The sequence below is a fragment of the Setaria viridis genome, chromosome 2, assembly GCF_005286985.2.
Source record: "Setaria viridis chromosome 2, Setaria_viridis_v4.0, whole genome shotgun sequence".
Lineage (NCBI taxonomy): Eukaryota > Viridiplantae > Streptophyta > Magnoliopsida > Poales > Poaceae > Setaria > Setaria viridis.
Window position 1 is genome coordinate 20,348,645 of NC_048264.2, and position 22,988 is coordinate 20,371,632.

The 22,988-nt window shown below is 39.3% G+C and overlaps 1 protein-coding gene across 3 annotated transcripts; it reads right to left on the reverse strand.

Moving 5' to 3' along the window:
- Nucleotides 1-5,778: 5,778 nt before the first annotated feature.
- On the reverse strand, nt 5,779-20,081 carry LOC117844870 (protein ROS1A). 3 transcript variants are annotated; one of them, XR_004637949.2, is made up of 19 exons: nt 19,917-20,080; nt 15,826-18,845; nt 15,465-15,555; nt 13,900-15,361; nt 13,682-13,761; nt 12,264-12,348; nt 12,095-12,186; nt 11,948-12,016; nt 11,826-11,862; nt 11,665-11,747; nt 10,684-11,172; nt 10,475-10,511; nt 10,327-10,384; nt 9,896-10,035; nt 9,144-9,209; nt 8,949-9,063; nt 7,665-7,848; nt 7,560-7,598; nt 6,328-6,429 (listed from the first exon to the last, which is right to left on the reverse strand). XR_004637949.2 is itself a non-coding variant. In XM_034725688.2 (18 exons), exons 1-18 carry the CDS (start codon nt 20,063-20,065, stop codon nt 6,293-6,295), a joined length of 6,249 nt encoding a protein of 2,082 aa, XP_034581579.1. In that variant the 5' UTR covers nt 20,066-20,078; the 3' UTR covers nt 5,779-6,292. The 3 variants fall into 3 exon arrangements, 2 of the variants coding, with proteins under 2 accessions (XP_034581579.1, XP_034581580.1); XM_034725688.2 differs by lacking the exon at nt 7,665-7,848 and having other exon boundaries at nt 5,779-6,429; nt 19,917-20,078; XM_034725689.2 differs by lacking the exons at nt 6,328-6,429; nt 7,560-7,598; nt 7,665-7,848; nt 8,949-9,063; nt 9,144-9,209 and having other exon boundaries at nt 9,900-10,035; nt 10,238-10,384; nt 19,917-20,081.
- Between the last annotated feature and the right edge of the window lie 2,907 nt (nt 20,082-22,988).

A 22,988-nucleotide genomic window follows, 5' to 3' on the forward strand; every position in this document is an offset into this window, starting at 1 on the left:
TCGTACCCGTTCAGAAGGAAGCATCACCAAGATATATGGAACAGAGGAGGTCATTGAGTTTTGTGTTGATTTTATTGACTCAATTAATTCGATTGGGGTTCCAACATCACGCCACGAGGGGAGGCTGCAGGGAACGGGCACCCTTGGAAGGAAATCAAGTTTGAGCAATGATGCTGATTTGTTCCACAAAGCACACTTCACTGTTCTGCAACAATCATCCTTTGTGGCTTCGTATATCGAGGAACACAAGCAAATTCTATTATCCCAATACCCGACGAAATCCAATACCTGGATTATACATCATCACATGGATACCTTTCCTCTTGGTTGTGTCAACTCCTTATGGGTAACTCCACGATTCACGAACAACTCACTTGGTTAGCCAGGGGACCTTCTAGCACAATCGTGAAATTCCAAGGTTATGAGATAAATGGTTATACATTTTACACGAGAGCCCGAGATTAGAAAAGCACCAACCAGAAAGTGGTGTCCGCATAGATGCCATAGACAGCAACAGGAGCAATGACTCGTATTATGGTTTCATAGACGAGATCTGGGAACTCAAATATGGATCGTTGAACATCCCTCTGTTTCGTTGCCAATGGGTGAAGCTAACTGGAGGTAGCGTAGCGAAAGATCAGTATGGAATGACAATAGTGGACATGACCAAGACTGGATACAATGATGAACTATTCATCCTTGCCAATAATGTGCACCAGGTTTTCTATGTGAATGACATGTCTAGCAAATCCAAGAAAAATTCAAAAGATAAAAAAACACCTTGGGAGCCAAAGCGCCACATAGTTCTTTTAGGTAAAAAAAATTCATGGGAGTCGAGGATAAAACATGCTAGTTAGATAATTATGATCAGTTTGGTGGCATGCCTCCATTCATTGTTGAAGTTGACCCAAGCATCATGCTAGCCAAAGAAGAGGCTCTGTCTTTCGTCAAGCAAAAAAATTTTAACGTTACATTGTAATGCGCTAAATATGGTTCACCTTTATGTAATGCTCTATGACCATCAAAACCTTTGAGTTATATTGTAATGCTTTATGGTAAAGATTTATTTGATCAATATAAACAATGTTAACTTAACCACATACATCAATTGAATTTTTTGCGTATTGAAATTATTTAATTGAATAGTTTGTTGATGATAGTGATGCATTAAAATAATTATTTTAGAAACTTAAACAACTAGTATAGAATTAATGACTGATTCAAATTTATTTTAAATATACTTGCTAATTTAATATATTTTTGCATGTTCAAAATATGTAAAGTTTTAATTTTTTCTTTAACAAAAACCAGTGGAAAGCATATATAAATTGTAATTGCAAAACAGGCGGGAAATGAAAAATCTCACAAAAGGACCTTTAGTCCCGGTTGAAAAGTCAACCCGGGACTAAAGGCCCCCCGAGTTCCGGTTGCAATTTGCAACCGGGACTAAAGGGTGCATTTTCAGCTCCAACGCGAAAAGCACCCTTTAGTCCCGGGTGCAAATTGCAACAGGGACTAGCCTTTAGTTCCGGGTGGTCTTTGCAATCGGAACTAAAGGCCCTTCTCAAGATCTGCCGCTCCTCCATCTCTCGTCCGTCGGCCTGTCGCCCCGTCGTCGCCTGCCGTCGAACACTGTCGTCCCGCCGTCACGCCCACCCCGGCCAGCGTCGTCCCCGCCATCACCCCGTCGTCGCCCCGGCCACCGTCTCAGTCGCCCGCTGCCGCCCCGCCGTCGCCCGCCTCGTCGTCGCCCGCCGCTGCACCGTCGGCTGCCTTCAGCCCACCGTCGATCTCTCCGCCAACCGGTATGGGCCGGCGCGCTCCCCCCCCCCCCCCCCCCTCCCACCACCCGCCAACTGCCACCGCCGGGTCAGCAAGGGCCCCGGCTTTTACTGTTTTAATTACTTAGAAAATTAGTTTGATTTAGTATAAATAAGTAGAATTTATTATAAATTAGTTTAATACTTAGAAAATTAGTATGATTTAATATAAATTAGTAAAATTTAGAATACATTAGTATAATTTAGTATAAATGCATAGTATAATTTAGTATAAATTAGTAAAATTTAGTATACATTAGTACAATTTAGTATACATTTAGTACGATTTAGTATATATACTTAGTATAATTTTGTATACATTTAGTATAATTTAGTATAAATGCTTATATAATTTAGTATACATTTAGTATAATTTAGTATAAATGCTTATTATAATTTAGTATACATTTAGTATAATTTAGTATAAATGATTAGAAAATTAGTACAAATTAGTAGAAATTTGTAGAAATGCTTAGAAAATTAGTATAATTCAGTAGTAATTTGGTAGAGGTGTTATATATATAATTTAATGATATTTTTATGACAACATACAAGTAGAGGTGTTGTATATAATTGCATGATTTTTTTAATGTTTAATTTCATGTAAGTTTTCATGCAAATTGCATATAAATTTCATGTAATAAATTAGGTTGAGGTGTTATATATAAAATTTAATGTATGGTTTCATGTGCATATTTTAATTAGTTTCTTTTATTTCATGGTTGTTCTATGATTTCATGTTTATTTCTTGATACAATTTTTAATTTAATGTATCCTATGATTTCATGTGTGTTTAAATTAGTTGAGATGGAAGACGAAGAGGATGCAAGGTATTTAATGGAGCAGATTATTGCTGGTGGTAGTGGCTCCAACGTTCCAATAACGTACATCGAGGATGAGAGTAACCAGGCGGACATGTTCCTCAACATGTCCGGTGATGATGAGTCTGAGCACCGTGTTGATGACAACGCAGAACAAAACCTTGCCATGATTTTTATCATTTTTATTATTTTTCCACATCTATAATTTTATATTCATTAGTACTATGTACTAATTAACGAATCTTGAACTGTTAGCCCTCTAGATTAAAGCCCCGAGGTTGCACAAAGATAATGGAGGGAAGGCTTCACATCACGGGAGTGACAAAAGAGGGCAAGTCAATTTCTCCCAAACATGTGGCTAGAAAGTTCATGAGTCAGATTGGGGCTATTGTAAGGGACAACGTGACCATCAGCATTAGAGAATGGAAGGGTTGACAAGATGATCTATACGTGCTCCTGCAGACACAAAAGGATATATTGTGGGCAGATGTCAAGAAACACTTCACCCTTCCTGAAGGTGTTGAAGAAAAAGATGTGAAAGAGTAGACGCTGAAGAAGATGGCAACCCAATTCCAGACATTCAAAAAATATGGATGCCAACTTTATCAAGAAGGGTCGAACTCCAGATTTCAATGAGTGGCCAAAGTTAAGGGACGACTGGAACTCATTTGTCAAATACAAGATGAGCGAAGGCAGTGCGAATAAGGTTCGCGTCAACGTTTTCGCGTCAACGTTGCCAATGCTAGCAAGAAGGAGTATCATCATCGTCTAGGGCGAGGTGGTTACATCACTTCAATTCCCAAATGGCGCAAGATGGAACAAGACCTAATTGATCGAGTTATCGTACCAGCAACTATTGACTGGCCGATCAATCGAATAATTGGTATTACGCTCATGGAGGCAACCTAAGCCAAGAGGATGGGACACTTATTTTCAATGAAATAATACGTCAGAAGGTCAAAAGGCTTATCAAAAATATTGAAGATGCTAAAGCTAGGAAGTTAAAGGTGGATAGAGAACAATGAGCTCACATTGACGCTCGGGAATCCCGAGCACTTAGGATGTTGCTGAGGCTACAAGGTTGTTCTGTGGAAGTTTGCTTTCTGAAGGGACAGAAGCCGCAAGCGAAGAAAGGAACAACAAGAGGAGAGCTGACGGCGCATGTTAGAAGCCAAAGTGCATTATTTCTAAATAGTGTATTTCTAAACAAAAGAACCCAAAGACCTATAAGAATATGCATTGAGCTGGATATTTTTTTTATATCCTGTTGCTTCAAATAGTATAATCACTAACGCAACTACTATAATTAATTTGAATAATCATGTCTACTATATATAAGTTACTGTAGTACTTCTCATGGTCATTGGACCAACCATGTTCTTATTTCCTAAATTTTTATGTCACATGAAAATGGCACTCATATTTATCTTTTGTGGAGTGTTTCCTCTATTGTTATCCGTGCCCATAAACCTTGAACTTTGAATCTACAGGTAACTAACTGCTGAGAAGACTACTCATGTGAAGGACTATGAAGTTTTGCTGGTAGCTTTTGAAGTTTGTAGATTCAATATCCAGCTCTAAATGGAAATATGGTCAGAATTTGATGAGTTCCCAGCTTGGGTTTTGTAGAGGCTTAACACTCTGACTTTGAACGATCATGCTCGACTTGATAGAGAAGACTAATGTGAAGAACTCTGATGTTTTGCTGATAGCTTGTGAAGTTTGTAGATGTTGCTACCGAGATGTAGATCTTACCCTCAATGGAACGGTTTACAAATCGATGAGTTCCTGTCGAATTTTGAGACTCTCTTGACTTGAAATGGCAGTGCTGCATTTAATGAAGAAAATACATTACGATGGATCACATGTTTGTCAATTGAGCACGATATTCACCCGCACTTTTGTAAAAACAGGCAGTCGATGTACAAGTTTTCTCCTGGAGAAATTTCTTGACAAATGCATGAGTTTGCAGCTCTGTGCAAATTTGATGTATCTAGTTTATTCTGGAATTTCCTTGCCGCGTTTAATGGACGGAAAAAGATATATGCGCTGCTTAAAATCTCTTGACTTGCTCATTCCTGCAATCTGGGCACAGATTCTATGGAAAACCTTCGAACAACTTTATGGATTCTAAGGGGGCCTTTGGTTCCAATGGCTAAACTTTAGATTCCGTCACATCGAATGTTTAAATACTAATTAGGAGTATTAAACATAGACTATTTACAAAACCCATTGCACGGATGGAGGCTAAATGGCGAGACAAATCTATTAAGCCTAATTAATCCATGATTTGACAATGTACTGCTACAGTAACCATTTGTTAATGATGGATTAATTAGGCTTAATAGATTTGTCTCGCTGTTTAGCCTCCACATGTGCAACTAGTTTTATAATTAACTCATATTTAGTCCTCCTAATTAGTCTCCGAATATTCGATGTGACATGGACTAAACTTTAGCTCGAGGAACCAAACGACCCCTAAGATTTGTCTGCTTTTTATTCTCTCCTGTGGATTGTCTCGCTCTGGGATGTTGGCCATCTACTGTGATCCTGTTGTACAAGTCACTTATGCAGCTAGATACCCAACAGCACTTAACCCTAGGATCTGTTTTATTCTATCCTGTTCAAGATACTTGTTTTAGATTCATGCACAAAAAATTACTTCATAAACCTCGCCGCGGCACCCTCCCTCTACTCTATAGTTGTGGGGCACTGGAGCTAGATGGACCCCAAACCATGAGAAAACGTCGAAGAGGAAGCCAACTGACGAGGAAATTTCAAGGAATTTCAGTCACCAGGTATTGAGACTTCCCTCAACCTCAAGAATAACACGAGTAAGCGGCAGGAGAGCTGCCCGTTATTACCTTAAGAAGAAATAAAGAATCCAAAATACAACACCAGAGCAGAAAAGTAAACGAACAAAAGCCACACCCCCAAAAGGGAAACAAATAAACTCACTGGAGGACCCAGGAGTCCCTCCAAAACAGATAAATGTCACATAGACATCATGTATCTGAAACAAACTTGTAGTGGTCAAGTATCTTCAACCGAATCCTTTTTAACTGTTTCTGTTGCAGATGTCCAAAAGTTCATTTAGGCCCACCAAATTCCTGGCCAAATATAAAGCATACTTGATAGGTACCAAGTTACTGCAAATTAATTTTCACTTCAATTTGTCAACATACATTTTTTACGTCACTGTAACTCAGAAGAATTTTGAGCCAATTGGCCTCACCAATGAAACAATCAAATAATCAACGATTAATCTGATATGTTCCCATGAATGACCTAACAACATTAATGGTCACTTTAATGGCTGAGCTCCTCATGTACAACAACGAGAACAAAAATGAGTCAATTCACATGAAAGTACAGCTACAATGGCCTGACAATAGGCTCTCTATTCCCCATCAGGTCTGTTGAATTACTGGTGCAGCAAACATGCTGCCATATAAGAACCAGTTGGTTGGTAAAACCCAGGCATAGAATCTGTAGTCATGCCTCATGTCGCCACAAATCATGGGTGGTTGTGATTCATTATATCTCATAGATGTGTTTGGCATGAGTGATTGAATTGATTTCGGCAACTTATTGGTCAGCGATCCTCTAGCAGGGTCATCTATATGCCTCTTTATTTCTTTCCCCAATGTCCTATTCATCATCTCTTGATGCAGCAAAAGCTGCAGCTTTCTTGTTCCTGGTAATTTTGCTTGCTGGGAAGTGAAGTCTTGCGTACAGTGGTCTTGGTGCTCTTGATGTCCTATCAAAGCCCCTCACACAGACAAAGCCTGCAGATGTGCGGAGTAAATATAAAAATTTATTTTCGCAAGTGAAGACGTTAATGGTATCATCTCAACAAGCCAAAAGATGTTTTATGCATAGCAATCTACCCCCATTACAGCTTCCACCCAGAGTTCATCTGGATTTCTACACTGCAATAGTATCATGTTACCTCAAGCATGCAAGGTCTATCCATCAAACAAATTGCCATTTGGGGTCTACAAACCTTTGTTACAAATGCCTAGCAAATCTCACTCACAAATCTAGAAATGTCCTAGTCGTAATATGGCATGCTAATAAGAGTAGCTGATCAAGTCTGATTCAGTAGATTTGGTTCTAAATTTGTTGAGTAATGGTTAGGTGCATAACTTATGCAGAAGACGGAATAAAAATTCCATTTTCCAAAAAAAAAATTGTTGAGTTGATCTTTAGGAAAGTAGACAAAAACTGAATTTTTTGTCCCTATCATCAGCATTTTGTTATCAGCTCCAGCAGTGAAAACTTGACACAAGTGTAACAAAATATATTAAATTTCATTTGTCAAACACCATATTTTAAAATATTTCTAATTACCACATGCAAATTATGAGTACATTTGTATGAAACATACTTGTAGAACAATAAACTAACAATGGCATACACATTGTGGAGGCCATCAGCCAATAGTCAAATGCCAAGACTATTACTGGGGAACAGTCCCCTCTCAGCACCTAACGTGTGTGAAAGTTTTCATTTCACAGCACATGAAAAGTGGGGCAAGACCCCAATGATTTTTTCATTAGTACTCAATACAAACATCCCATACATTGCATAATCATTTTCTAGAACAAGAAAACAAACAAACCAAAACTAATAAAAAACATCTAATTCGTTCATCTTTAACAAGAAACATGAAAGTACTTCTTAAGAAATGAGATGTGTCACTACTGATTCATAACTATAGCTATCTGATATCACCTACAACAGTGCCCCTATTAAGCAACAAACTAAAAGATACTAGTAGAAGAGATATATGCAGCCAAAATAACAATAATATTTATGTTACAACACCACTATCCTTTTCTATAAATGCTATCTATAAACTTATTTTTTTCGTTCTGGAAATCATAAATAAAAACACAAACAGATAGATGATTACCTCTCCAAAAGCAATGTTGTATGTCTTCAGTTGATAGACCTGAAACATAAGTACGTAAAGCATAAGTAACCAGACGAGAACAGATCAGATGTTCCGTGGACGCACCGGATGCACCACTGTCAGCGAGATGCTTTTGCATTTCAGCCCCTGCGCTTTCATTAAATTACGACTGCAGTTCAACATTATCTCCAACAGCGGGTGCATCTGGTGCGTCCGCGATGCATCCATCAGGTGCACGGGAGCACCAGATGCACCCGGAGCACCTGATCTGTTCTTGTAACCAGACATCCTCAACATGGTCAAAATAATAAAAGTCAGTTCCCCCCATCAAACTTTGGCTGTATACAATTGAAACAAAGAAGCCATGTCTTAGCCCACAATCATCTACGGAAATATACCTCCACTCTTTTTTACTTTACGTTTTTTTTTTACTTTTCATGGTCTTCAAATTGCGACGTTGACCATTACTTTTCCAATGGTGAGTCTAATGATACAATTTTCATTTCATATATGTGGTAAAACTCTAAAAAGGTTGACATCACAGATTCTAGAAGCTCGAGTAAAAAAGAATTGAGGTAGTAAGATGTTAATCTCAGGATTATCCAGATGTTAACCCAAAAGATTTGTGTTGCAGCAGCTAGTGCAACCAATACCGAGGATTGAGGGGATCTTGGTTAGCTGCCTAATTACAAATTCCCACGTTCTCTGGATCCGTAACAAATTAGCTATAACTCTTAGCTTCCTAAAAAAAGAATTATTAAGAGTGTTTCCTATTTAAAGGGGAGAAGAGCCTATATGCTCCTATGAACTAAGGTTCATGGCACACTGTAGACAGAAGATTCAAATCCAGAACAATTTATCAAACTATCTCACTGCCGTTGATATAAAGGAATTCCTAAATTGTCAAGGCAGTGGCAGCAGCATAACAATGGTTCAACCAGAAACGTGAATTTATGGTATTGTTCATTTGTTCCAGTACTACATTTTGCCTACTAGGTCATTTCAGTATTTCGATTCCTGCTGGTATTTTGAAGTTACTAGAGCCACACAATCAGATTCCCCACAACAGGAATGAGTAGGGATGAAAATGGATCTGATACGAACAGATATATATGGATACGAATACTTCTCAGATCGAATTCGGATACAAATAGTGTTAGATGTGTCGAATATTGCTATACATCCTATTCACATTTCAGGTATCCGATTGAATCTGGATTCGGATACAGTATGGATATTGAATGTCCAGATTTGGATACACACTATCCATTTAGTGTTTGAACCCCTTATGTTGGACGGACAGATGGATAATATCCGTACCATTTTCATCCCTAGGAATGAGTGCTGCTGCTAATTCTGAAATCTTGGTTCTCATTATTAGAGAAGTACCTTTAAATATTGTAGGAACTGAAGTTCCAAAGTACACTGTTCTCCTAGGGAGGTTCCATATTGAGCTCCTTGGAATGTCTATTGGGTTTCGACTTGAGTCATGATCAGCGAATACCTGAATGTACAGTACATTTGAGAATAGAATCCTTGATTTTTAACTATAGCAAAACAAAAATAATCACTTTCCATTATTACCTCATTTACTTGAAAGTATGTCCCGTTAAGTGGGAAGCTTCCCCTCATAGCTGTTCGACATGGTATCTATGAAATTAATCAAAGAATGATTTGTCAGTACGAGAATTCAACTTCTATAAGGGATTAATTGTTTTCAAAAAGACTTAAGGATCCTAGTCCTTATCCAGATGGAACGTTCAAAATGTTTTTTGGAATATGGAAGTGGGAGCCAGCCAGTTCTAGTTGTTAGGAATAGGTAAACTGAAGAACATATCTTTTTTAGATAGCATATAAGTCCCAGATAAGTACACAGTAAAGGCTCTTAGGATCTGTTTCAAAATTTGCCTAGCAAAGAGAGAGGAAACATAGGTGCATGAACATGATGGCATGTGTAGTTACTACACAGCAACAAGCTACGGTAATCAGATGTAATCCAAAAACAGCTTGTCCAATAATCTTTCCAACAAATATTTTTGCTCCAAAATTCGAAAATAGATCTGAACTCTTTCTAGCAGTTCTGAATTTCCAGGCCCATTTTGATTCTTGGAATTAGGCGAGTACTCACCTCAGGCAAAACTAGGGCTTCCCCTGTCCATTATTTAATTTCATGTGGAAGACCATTCCAAAGAAACAGTATTCACTGGGTTGAACACGAGAACTGGCCAGCAGCGAGCCAGATTCCTAAATGCCAGATCCCATTGATTTTTTTTTGAGCGAATCCCATTGATTTTTCAATTACTACCAAGGATAGATTACATGAATAGGAAACTTACTAAAATTGTTCCTCTCACTTTCTGAGCCTGTGCTTCTCGTATACTGTTGCAACTAAAGCATGTTGCACTTTCACAGAGTTTACCGCTCTCTTGGGAGTTGCAAAATGTCTGAGGTGCATCAGTTGACTGAGCTGTTTCACCTGTATTTTAAAATAATAAACATCAGCAACCTTTGATCAATCAAAAGCTTCAAAGTTCAAATTTATAGGTTTCTCCTGCCCCAACCCCTTGGTGTAGTATGGCAAGTAGGTCATGGTCGGGCTGTTTTTTTCATGGTTTTTTTCCTAACCGTGGCTTAGTGTGAGTGGAGTGTGTTGGGGAGGTTGCAGCCTCTCCTGTTACCTTTGTACATTTTGTACGACTTCCTTTCTTAATGAAATGACACGCAGTTCTCCTGCGTTGTTCGAGAAAAAAAATTATAGGTTTCTTGCCTGGAGTCCATATAGAAAGTAGATAAGGACAAGGATCATCAGGCTCTCTTTGGTCAAGCTGTACATAATAAGGAAACAATCATCATTATATCATCAACTATTGATGAACACAAATAGTGTAGACTTCTATAGTCTGATATGAACTTACTCCTTCGAGAAGTGGATGTGAGTCTGGCAGTTCATAGCTGCAAACATGTCGAAAATAAAAAGTCAAATGGTCACATAACGATCAACATCTCAATTCTCAAATATGAAAAATACGTCTATTCCCGTGATGCTATTCAATATAAAAATTAAGACACGATGACACAGCTGTTATAAGCAATAACACTGGTTTTGTTTGGAACAAGAACATACACTTGGTGCTCTGTCCTCAAGCGACTGATATTCTTGAGCTTGGGAGTTGGGATAGAAGCAGCTTCAGGAGTTATGGCAACCAGGGCCTTTGACATATCAGCATCTTCAATCTCAATGTTATTTGCTTGCATGTAGTTCTTTAGGTTCTGAGTAAACTCTGTGAAATTAAGCTTGATAGTAGGAATTTCTTCAGGATCATCAATAAAAGCATCTTCAATATCCTCTTTTATCTCTGCAGCCTCAGGTTCTAGTTCTGGGCTTGCTGGCTCCTCAATGATTGGACGGCATTTCTCCACAACATCGCCATGGGTATGCGAATTCCATTCAAGTTGACTTACGGGCCCAGAACTTATATTTGTCTGGTTGCAGCTTTCATTTTGACTTACAGTTCTAAAATTTGTATATGCATGGTTGCTACCCTCTGCAGCGGTTGGAGTACCAGATGTAACCAAACTCTTCTCTGCAGGTCCAGGAAGAGCGAGCCTTGCACTTCATCATAAACAAACTTGATATCAATTGACAGTCATCCAACAATATGGAAATCAAATCCACATGGCCCCTAGGTCTCAAAAGACACAGAAGTACAGAACAAGCAAGTCTATTTCTTTAGTAGAAATCATAAGGTGAATATAGCAAAAGCATCAGTTAACACTTCTCTTTTCTTAAACTACATCTGGTGAATTTATTTGCACTGAAATGAACATCTTCTGCAAATGCCATCTCAATCAATTAAGTTTGCAAAACCTATTAGGGCAAAATAAGATATCTTCTGCAAAATTCCATCTTTTTGTAGGGAGCTGATATGATAAACATTGCCATCCAGAATTAGTTAGTTAAATTTAGTCTAGATGATAATGTTTTCCTAAATATAAGGATTGCAATATCACCATGTTAGGTTTACCAGATTGCGAAATCCAAAACTCAGCTAGCCTAATAGAGCTATGGAATGTATATTGACATAACAGGGTCTTGAGGAAGTACCTAGCAAACGCACTTGCAAAGTGTTTGCACTCAGCTCGCATTGGGCATGCATTGCAATTTGGCTTACTTTTTGTACAGAACACCTAAAATGTGGGAAAATTTGTCAAAACACAGCACAACTATCAGTTGTCACTTTATCATATTCTCTATCTCATATTTACCTTTCCAAATGTAATCATTTGGTAGTGAAGCTCATACCTGAGAATACATAGTTTTGTTATATAGCCCACAATAAGAACATGAACAAAATCATGAAAAACAAAACTGGATTACTAAAACTCACAGTGTCCGTTGATCAAGCTTGCATAGTCGAGGCCATAGGTACTTCTGTATGTTCTCCAGCATTGGATACCTTCAATAACGCATCATCAAACTCCACTCGATAATGCATATATAACATGTGCCAACCATTGAGAATAAAGATACTTACAGCTCCAATAGATGCAACTGAAGAGACTCAGGTAGAGGTTGAAGGGGCACCCATCCAAGCCTCACACATATCCTACCAACATTGGTGTCCACCTAAATAATCAACAGATACAGATAAACACTCCAGCATGGCAGGATACTTGAAAAAACTGAGGAAAGGAAGGACATACAGGGAAAGCCATGTGATGGAGCGTCAAAAGACGCACACACTCTACACTTTTGAGTCCAAGACCTCTAATGCTTAAGAGGTAGTCCCTGAAAGAGACAGAAAGTAGTTTACATGTGATAATCATTTCAACAGAAAAAAAGTTACATGTATTAAGAAATGTAACCTATGTTAGACTTATATTATAAGCTTATACAACAAGGCTTATATTATAAGCTTATGTAATTAAACTGGCAATGTAATAAACGGAGTGTGTTATATCAAAATAGACTTTTGCCATAACTTATTGAGAACAACAGACAAGGTGGTGCCTTCTACAAAATAAAACTTGTCAGATGTCCCTCCGAGCATCAGATTTCCTTCCCCATGTGTTTCTTGCTTTCCTACTCTTTGCTCTCACCCAAGGAATCCAAGACCAAGTACCAACAAGTAGCAGCTCCAGAATCTAAATCATTACAGGATAGAGCCAACTGTGCTACTCATACATTTGATGCAGCGAAGAATAGGGCTGCACCATCTCTATGGATCCAAGTCAAGAGCCAAGATTCTAGTAGCGACCCAGCTCATGCAGGTCATATGGAGGCAGCAACTCTGATGCCAATAGCTTTCGGGGTGATAGGATCTAGACAGCTCTCGGTAGCAATGGATCAGGGGAGCAACGGCGACATCGTAGGAAGGAGGCTGCTCTTAGCAGAGATGGACCCAGGAGGACACATAAGCAAGTAGCTGCTCCAGGAAAAAAACAGCTCTGAGAGGCAGCGACAAGGTGCCTCAGTGCGAAAGTGGCAGGATAGAGGATGTGACAAGCACAAACAAATGGCCAGTGAGCCAGCTGGCTGTGCAGTGGCATCATGCCTGTCATATATAAATTTTTCTTTACTTCAAAAAAAATATAAATTTTTTGGTAACATCAGTGAACTGACGAAGTACTCAGAACTCACCTGTCCTGATTTCTACTACATATTCCAAGATAACTTAGCTAAACACACCAAGCAAATAATTTCCGATATCAACAGGAAATTCCTGAACCATTTTCCTATTAAGAGATCTTACCGAAATAATGGATTACAAATATCTTTTTTGTTACATATAAGGGATTAAGCTAAAAAAAGTTAGGCCAACCAAATCAGCCAAACTAAACAGTACCTATGAGACAAACATGTAATAAGATAATAAACAATAAAGTGATGTAATTCTATTCAACTAAGGAACAAATTTACGGGACAGAGCTTGATTTGTAAAGGAAATGGCAAGGTATGTATGCCTGTATGGAATAGTGGATAAAGTAAAGGAATACACAGTAGAGTATGAGGTATTGCTAGTTCAATTTCACACCAAAGAGCAATGGTGGAGGCAAACATAAAGAACAAGTGCATTATGAATGTTAGCTAAACAAACATTTATCCAGTTTATCCAGCTTACTTTGCTTTGTCTGGATCAACATAGCGCAACCATTCAAGATCAATGCTCCCATGGTCTCTCACCAATCGATTTAGAAATTCCTACAGGAGACATTAATAAGGATCAAATTTGGAATTCTGATAAATAGGCAAATCTTCTGAACTGTAAACATATTTGTATGACCTATGTATGTCATATAAAATCTCATTTGTGACACTACTACTTTATACCACACTTACTTTTATTCGTTCTGCCAACATGTTATTCATTCCCCGCTCTCTAATTGTTTCAGATATTTCCTTGACATCTGCTTGCCTTATTGTTTCCCAATCAATTGAGTCCTTCGCATTGTGGCCTCTTTCTTTTTTTCCAATATTGCAAAGCACTTCTTTTCTTAAAATATCCCAATCATAAGTTCTTTTCTTACCAGTCCCGACTTTTGACTTCTTTGCTTTTGATCCATCAATAGGAACTTCAGAGGAAACTTTTTTAGCATCTCTGGAATTATCTGCCATGTATGAAGCAACTCCCTCTGAGATTTCGAAATTTGCCTTCTTGTTTTGACATAAGTTTGAAGAATATCCATCTCGAACCTTCACTGTCTGAATTTCAACCTTATCAGTCGGTTCTTTGAATTCTGATTGAAAATTTTGATGTCCAATTGGCTTTGTGCCGATAGTAATTTCATCTTGCAGATTTGGATTCCTGTGTTCCGAACTTGATGGATGAAAATATATATCAACTAATGGTGACAGGTCAGCTCCTTCTGTAGGCTTAGAAGGTAAAGGACTCTTATCCTGACTTAATGAACCATTCTTACCATATAACAGGGCACCCAAAGAGTCAACCGTTGTGGGTTTGATTGTACTGGGAAAACCATGATCAGATGAAGGATACTGGAAAGTAGTTTCAGCTTGTGCGCCATTAGAATAGTCCACAGTGTTAAGGGCAGTGTATGATGAGGATCTTCCCAAATCGCTGCCAGAGGCTATACCACCAAAATGAACTTGGCCATTCTGTTGATAAGTATCAGAAGTGTAAAGATGATGATGTTTTTTTCTGAGGTCTTGTAACTCGTTGAGGGGTGGCCCCTTCTTTGTAAATAAGTCTGGAACTTCACAATACTCCCATGATGCAATGTTTTCACTATACTTGCTCTTTATCTCTTGCATCCGTAAAAGTTCTGTATATGTCATTGAACTGCTGGTACCAATAGGCTTATTTCTGTGGACAAAGGCCTCTGCTGTGAACTTTAGTGGCGTGCTAGAAAACATATGCTCGTTTCTGTGAAACAGGTAATCTGGGGAGTTTTGAGATGAAATGGCAGAGTTTTGTGATGAAACAACATCTTCCAGCGACCCATTTTCAGCTTCAACAAAACTCTCAGCCCCAGCAGCTACAGGCCTACTCTCATGGAGTCTAGCTGGCAGCTTCCAATAAGAATCGGAATGAATTCCTACACCGTCCAATCCATCTCCAGAAGAACTTCCAAACAATTCAGTACTATTGCTTCCAACCTTTTCTTCTGCTGTGATTAAGGAGCCTGCTGTGGTGCTTGCCTCTTCAACAAGGACTTCGCCTTGCAATTTGGTAGCATCACCAAAAAAACTCGAGCAACAACCATTATCTTCTGAAATTGTAGGTTTTTCAGAGACTTCTGGCTTTGCAGGAAATTTTGCAGAAAGAGCCATAAAGGCAGAGCTGGAAAAATTAGAACACAACAGCCAGAAAAACAACATTAGTTCCATATTGAAGCCAGAAACCAATTGCTATTATTTTAAAAAAAGGACTAATTCTTAGAAACCTGGAAAGATGATCCGAAACATTCTGAGTAAGGAAAACCCCCACTACTGAATCCACAACTGATCCTTTCCAAGGAGAGAAACGCCTATCTCCTGTAAGCAAATAGAAGTAATCCAGAGTTAAGATCCTATCCTGCAAACCCATAGCTACTATACAAACCCAATGAATAGGTACAAAAACACAGAACAAGGGAAGCACATTAAAGATCCATGACTATCCCATTAATATTAACTTAGCAACCATAGCATGGAAGTATGAAATGTTAGCAGTTCTAAGAAAACTATTTATACATACTCAACTATATACCAGGCAACGAACAGAATGCCATGGTTAGCAGTACAATATAGAAATGGCAGTGATACCTTGAACAAGATGCATGCGGGCAATAAATGAATCAACACGTCCTCGGAATATTTTCCTTTCTTCATCCAGCCACTTCTCTTTATCCTTGTCCATCGCTTCTGCACCATCACTCATATCTGGTCCCATTAGTAACTTCCACATCAAAGTGGTTACTGGATCAAGGTCCACCTTGGCCCGAGAACGTTTTCTTTTCACATTTCCCTCAAATGGAATAATTGCACAAATTTCTCTTTTATAAGGGACAAGAGCACCATGTGGTTCAGCTACTCGAGTCGTATCCAATTTGTTAATGTCTAACAGCATTATTTTCTGAATTATGAGATCTAAAGAGTCTATCGATGGTTCTGGAGCTTCAGAAACACTTTCTATAACTCTTTCCAAAGTAACTGTTCTTGCACAAGAGGCACCTTCTGCATGAGGTGCCAAGACAGAAGAAATTCCCTCATTCTGTAATGGGTCAGTGTGGCTCCCTTTTGAGATAACTACATCATGAACAACCTTGTCTTTCCTTGGGCGGCCCCTAGGTTTTGGCTTCTCCCCAGGTTTTAACTCCTTCCTGGGACGTCCTACTTTTCTCTTCTGACTGGGTTTAGCTGCAAAGGTTTCTTGATTATTCTCAGTCCTCAGAACATCATTACTTGTTATTGGATTTGTTGGATTGGTAGGGGTCCTAATAATTTCCGCAGAAATCTCCGGATGATGAATCTCTGTTCTCGGAGTGCTTTTACCTGTTGATGAGTTAATTTGAGTGCCAGGAGACCTAAAATGCTCCACATTGATGCTTCGGCCAAGCTCATCAGGAGGAGCAATGCAGACACTGTTCTGAGTTTCATCTTGCGGAGAAATGCAATGCTCGTGCAGTTTAGCTGGTAAGTCTGAACCTGAAACCATGTTACCTCCCAAAGACTGGAGTTGATGACTTCCAAGTCTTGCAGTAACATTATGTCGCTGCACTGGCAACTGTGTGCATTCTTCTGTTACCAAACTGAACTGTTTCTCAGGTACTTCAATGGAACCCCTGAATGCAGTGCCATGTAGAAGAGATTGCTGTTGGACCATTTCCATGCTTTTAGCCATACTGTTTTGTGCTGATCCTACACTGATCATTCTCTGGGAAGCTCGGGATTTCTCATGGGCTATCAATCTTTGTGCATCAGCTAATGTACAAACATTAGAGTTTACTGCAGGAACCAGATTTGCATTCTCACTGTTACACAAATATGGAGATGAGGAAGAACAATTGTCAACAGCTCCATTCAGATGGTAATCGTGATTATTTAACCTCATTCTTTTATAGATTTCTGGAAAATATGATGCCTCAGGGATGGTGGAATGCCAAGCATTTACAGATGCCAACCCATTATTTTGGTGACTGAAGTTCGTACCTAACATAGTCTGAGCATCATTTGAAGCAGTTTTTTCTCGTCTGCTATCCATAGCATGGATATGTGAGGAGTCCTGAGAAGCATGAGACCTGGGGGCTGCTCCAGTATACCTGTATGGACCAGTAATCCTTAAGTGGTCATCAGTTGTAACAAGTTGATTCAAATTTTCCATCACTGAATTCTGTTCGGTATTGGCAGGTGGGCTGCGGTTGCTTGCCAATATATAACTACCAGGCATTTGGTCTGCCGTCACTCCGTTCCTTGTATATAATCTTTCAAAACCTTGAGTTTGTGTCATTGGATATTCTGGCCTTTCATAACCAGTAAGCAGCTGGTTGGCCATTTGCTTTTGTCTTAAAGAAGCTGGAGGAGACGAAAGCAAGTTTTCAGTGAAATCGGTAGGGATGCTCTGCAATAGAATGATCGAACTGTTGATGTCAGGTACATTTTTATGTGGTATGCCATCATGGAGCTCTAACAAAGGATTTGGTTCTACCATTTCTCTTACTCTGTACTGAAAAAATTGCGCAGGGCTGTCTGCAAAGTTAGTGTGCTCATTTGGTATCTGATTCAAAGAAGAATTGTTGAGGTCTATCAATACTCCTTTCTGCATGTTATGTGCAGGTAATAACTGTGCATTAGCCATCTGATTTGCATGGGTGTAAACAGAGCTGGTGGTCCAACCAGCATGGCATGCTGACTGGCTTTGAACATTTCTTTGATTGATGGAGGATACAGATGGTTGATAATCCTTAGGGTCAGTTGATAATTCTGTCACCTGAGTTGGAGTTCCAGGATGAGCATCCTCCTGATCATTTTTCCCATCATAGTTCAAACATCGCCTAGCTGATTTCAGCTCAGCTCTGCAATTTGAATCAGCAGCCTGTTCTGGAGGAGGTTGACCTGCTGGTGTATTTTTACGGACATACTTTCTCTTGCCAGATGGTTTTTCGTCCTTGGAAGGCTTTGGAGTTGTGGACTTTGCTGTCTTGGATGGTTTTTCTTCTTTCAAGACCTTTGGCCTGTGCTTTTTCCTCTTAGACTTTTGTGCTGGTGTCTTGTTCAAGTCAATACCTTCAACTGGTCCAGCACCATCTCCAGTGCCTATGATCAACCCAGCATCATGCCTAATAGCTTCAATTGGCCCAGAATCATTCCTGGTGCCAACAATTGACCTAGCATCACACCTAATGCCTTCAATTGGCCCAGCACCATTTCTGGTGCCTACAGTTGACCCAGCATCATACCTAATGCCTTCAACTGGCCCAGCACCATCCCAAGTGCCTATAATTGACCCATCATTTCTAATGCTTTCGATTGGCAAAGCACCATTTGTATTGCCAAACGGTGCATATTCTTTCTCAGATGACAAGAATGTAGAAGTTCTACTATGCACCTCTATAGAAGTATTGATCTGAGATGGCACTACAACATTTGCAAAACATAGACTGGCAGTGTTCTGTGCTTGGGGTGGCCATTGTCCAAAATCCTGCATATGCATATTCCCTTTGCCTACTCCATCTCCCAAGCTGATGGCAATAGCTGGCAGGCGACAAACAATAGTGCGGTTTTCTTCTAAGGAGCAGCAATAATGGATAAAGCAAACACTCTCACTTGGTCCTTGCAGTCTCCACCTGCAAAATATCATGGGGCATAGCATCAACTTCAAATAAACTAGTTGATTAGGCAACTATCAAATATACACTGACATCACATTGCACTTATCTACAGCCTACAGTATACCAATAAGAAAAGCAACAGGGCAATTGTTTAAGATCAGAAACCCTCATAAAATAATCAAGACCAGAACAAAGAAAACATAAACAAGAGTATCAAACAGCAACAACAATTTTATCTGTATAGCCCTTTCCACATAATAAATATTTCACCAGGTGTCCTTTTGAAAAATCACGAGAATGTTTGTCCTTTAGTGCAAAAGCATCACACTTTTTTACTAGAATACACAGGAGAGTTGCGGCGAAGAGTTGTACTTAACGTGGTGAAAGAATATTCTGCGGGGCCCATGTGTCCCCACACCACTGCTCTTAAGTAACCATAGTCGCTTTAAACCCCTCTAGCAACATTGGCTAAACCCATCTAGACAGGGCAAAGTCTGTAAACGGTACCGTTTCGCCTTTTCCCTTACTCTTTATAAAATCATATCTCCATTGACCGCCCTGCTGTCAATAATTAGGTGAAACTCCCAGTTCCTGGGCTGATCAAAGGATCATATTTTTGTCCCCAGTAACCAGCTATCCCAGCGCTGCACCAAGACGCCATGTGGCGCCAATAGCATTTGGTACAGCCATAGCCACAGCCAGGCTCCCAAGCACACAAGCGTGCAAATACATGGATACATACAATCAGCCCACCGCCCCTACGTCTCCTGAAGAATAACCCGACCGCCAATCCAGACCACAATAAACCTCTACTTTAATCCTCAAAAGAAACGAATTGCGTTCCATTTCCATAGCTGTAAATTGCCCGCCGAACCTCCAAATGATACAACCCCGAATCGGGCATGGAATTCAGCACAGGGGTGGACATGGGTGTACATATGCACACCCGAGAATCTTTTGCAAAAAATAGAAGTAACTGGGTATAATACATATGCATGTAACTGGGTCAGATCCGAATACAGATGGCATACATTAGGGTTTGGAGTCCTTGGTTTCGCGCAGCGTGAAGGGAAGGGAAGGGTGTACCTGGTGGCTGCTCGTCGCCGGGAAAGGGCACCTGGTGAAGAGTGGCGCCGCTCGCGCAGTCGTCGTCGCCAGGAAAGGACACGAGAGAGGGGAAGAGGTAAACGGCAGTGGATGTGAACGGGGGAAGTCTGCTTAGGGGCCTCGGGCATCAGAAACTTTTACACAAAATCGATCAGCCACCCACACTACCAAATGGACTGACTCGAGATGGCTGGGGCCGTCGGACCGGCCGAAAGCACAACTCCTTGCACTATTTTTTTGTTTTTCCTAATCTTTATAATTCAATCTGCCAATGAACCTACAGTCTAAAAAACATTAATCCAATAAAATAATATAAAATGTAAAGTAATTCTTAAAAACATGACTCGCATAGTCCTATTTGGTTGATGCTACGACACGCCATATCTAAAGTGCGGCAAGCCGCATGTCCGTTTGGTTGCTACTGTGCCTTCAGCGTGCTAAAAGTGCAGCATACTTTCCTCCTCCGCATTTCTCGAAGTGCGGCGCTTATTTTTCCCGCCCGCAGCAAGAACAAAATCGGACCTATATAACTTTTCTTCTGCGCATTTCTTGCCAAAAGTGCGGCGCTCCTTTTTTCTGCTGCACTTGTAGCATGACCAAACCCGCGACAAAAACTAAACAGACCCTATATAAATATACATGTGCTTATTTCGGACTCACTCATTTGTTGTACCCAGGAATCTCAAAGTGTCTCATTTAGTTCCTTGAATAACCCTAGGATAAAAAGGCCCGACACATACTTTAATATGATATAATACATATAAACTATGTTACAATGGGTAATTTGTTTCGATGACTGAGATTGAATCCAGTAGAATGTGATGGTGGATCCACATCCTTTGGAAAAAGGTTACACAATAAGCTTTCCTATGAACATGTATACACTCCAAACCCGCATTGTATGTAGAATTTAGAGCATCTTCAGCAGTTCCCTAATTCTCAATCCAACTACCGTACTGGGAGAGAGTAAAAAGAACAGTGATCTAGCAGACTCCCTTTATTTTTCCCTTCTCCCAATAATTACTGGGATAATCCAATAATTCACCTCAACTCTCATGAGTGACTCCTCCCAATATGGTAGTTGGACTGGAAGATTGCAAAAGTAACTCTCGCAATGATAATGAAATGGATATTGGGATATCCCCATAAATTAGTTACTGGGAACCATTTATTGGGAGGCTGCAGGAGATGCTCTTATGTAAGTTTTCGTTGGTTTGTTGTTTGAGTTGACTTGAACCTTCCTTATCTTCTTTCTCCGTGATTGGATCACTTTGAGTTCAGGTAGAACTTACCAAGGAGGTGCTCACGTCCTAGAGAAGTCCTTGAACTTATTGATATGCACTCTATAACATGCCTTGTAAACTATGTGATGAGGATCAAGAGGTCAAGTTGCATGGTTGTGAGTTATGTCTGTCAATTATCTTGAGTTGTGCGCACCTGTACAGAAGGTTCCAAGGCGAAGAAAGATGCTATTTAGAAATTCTATCAAGTCTTTTTTCCAAAGGATCAAAACATATGTGATTTGGAGCTTCCTACTAAGAGTTATGGCAATTTTATTAAAGACTATCACTACAACATAAACCTCAAGTAGAGACACTTTTGTATAGATATTTTATGATTTGCCCTTATAAATATGTCTTAACATATTATAAAGACACTTTTTGTGGCACTTTATAAATTGTTGTATGTATTGAGACACTACTTGAGGCATTTGCAACCATAGACATATTTTCTTAAGTTATTTTTTAAAATGCCAATATAGAATATTAGGGACATATTTGAGGCACCTAAAAATTAACTTTATCCCCGTAAAGACATTGTTTGAGACATTCACTGTAATATCTTCAGATACTATTTAGACTAGTGAGGCATACTCATAATATTGTGATAGGGACACTTATAAAAATATCTCTTCATTCAAAGAGACACTGTTTGTAGTGGTACCGCTATGACATATTGAAAAATGACCCTATAAAAGGTTTTGGGTTCGAAGACCCATCACTACAAAATTACCATATTTTTGCAATACATTTCTAGTCCTATAGAAGATAGAGACATAATATTGTAACATTATAAAAAACATCTCTTCATTCAAAGAGATATTGTTTGTAGTGGCACCACTATGACATATTGGAAAGTGACCCTATGACTTTATAGAGACAACATAAAATGTCTCTACAAGAAAAAAATAGTGTCTCTACATGTGAAGCTGTTTTGTAGTATATGTAGGTTGTCACGTTAACACATGTGGATTGTAAAATGTGGAGTCTTTTTTTAAGCCCTTATTCATTGTATAAGATTCTACCATAAATTTAGAAGGGATTTGAAGACTTCCTTTTTTCGAGTTTGGTAAGATTTTGGTTCAGATATAACAAAGAGTATGAAGATCGAAAGATTTGAATTCAATTCGGATGGCCACATTCCTCGATTGAAAAGTCAATATCTCCTAGGTACGGAGTCTGTTTTGGATGTTTAAATACTCTTTGAAAAGCTTATTTGATTGCCCACGAGATGGATGGTGTCCTAGGCTGAGGTTCCTTTAGGATGCGCTGCAATTCACTTTACAGAATTGTAGCACATCCTAAAGGAACCTTGGCGCGTCATTCAGGACAGCATGCGCAACTTCCACCAAAATTGCTATAAATCCATATAGAATTGTCCAAATCATGTGTTGTTTGATTTGTTTGAAAGAATTCATTTTCTTTTTCAAACACGCGAACCTTGCATGATGGAATCTTTTGAGTTGATGCATAATTCTTATTGATCTTGATGAAAAAGACTGCAACATGTATTTTGCTTGTGTGCTTGTATCTCTCATACCTATCGTTGAGCCTGTATAATGGATTTAGGAAACATTAGGTAGCATCCACTTCTTTATGGATTACATTTGCATGTTTACTTAGGATAGAAATCACCTTCCCATTTTTTTGATGGCACGCCTGTGCTAGTTATATTTGTGTAAGCAAAATGGCCCTAGGCCATAGTGATTTTTGTGATTAATGACAACATAGTCTTGGACTAATGTGTTTGCAAGATGTACCTTTGTAGGTG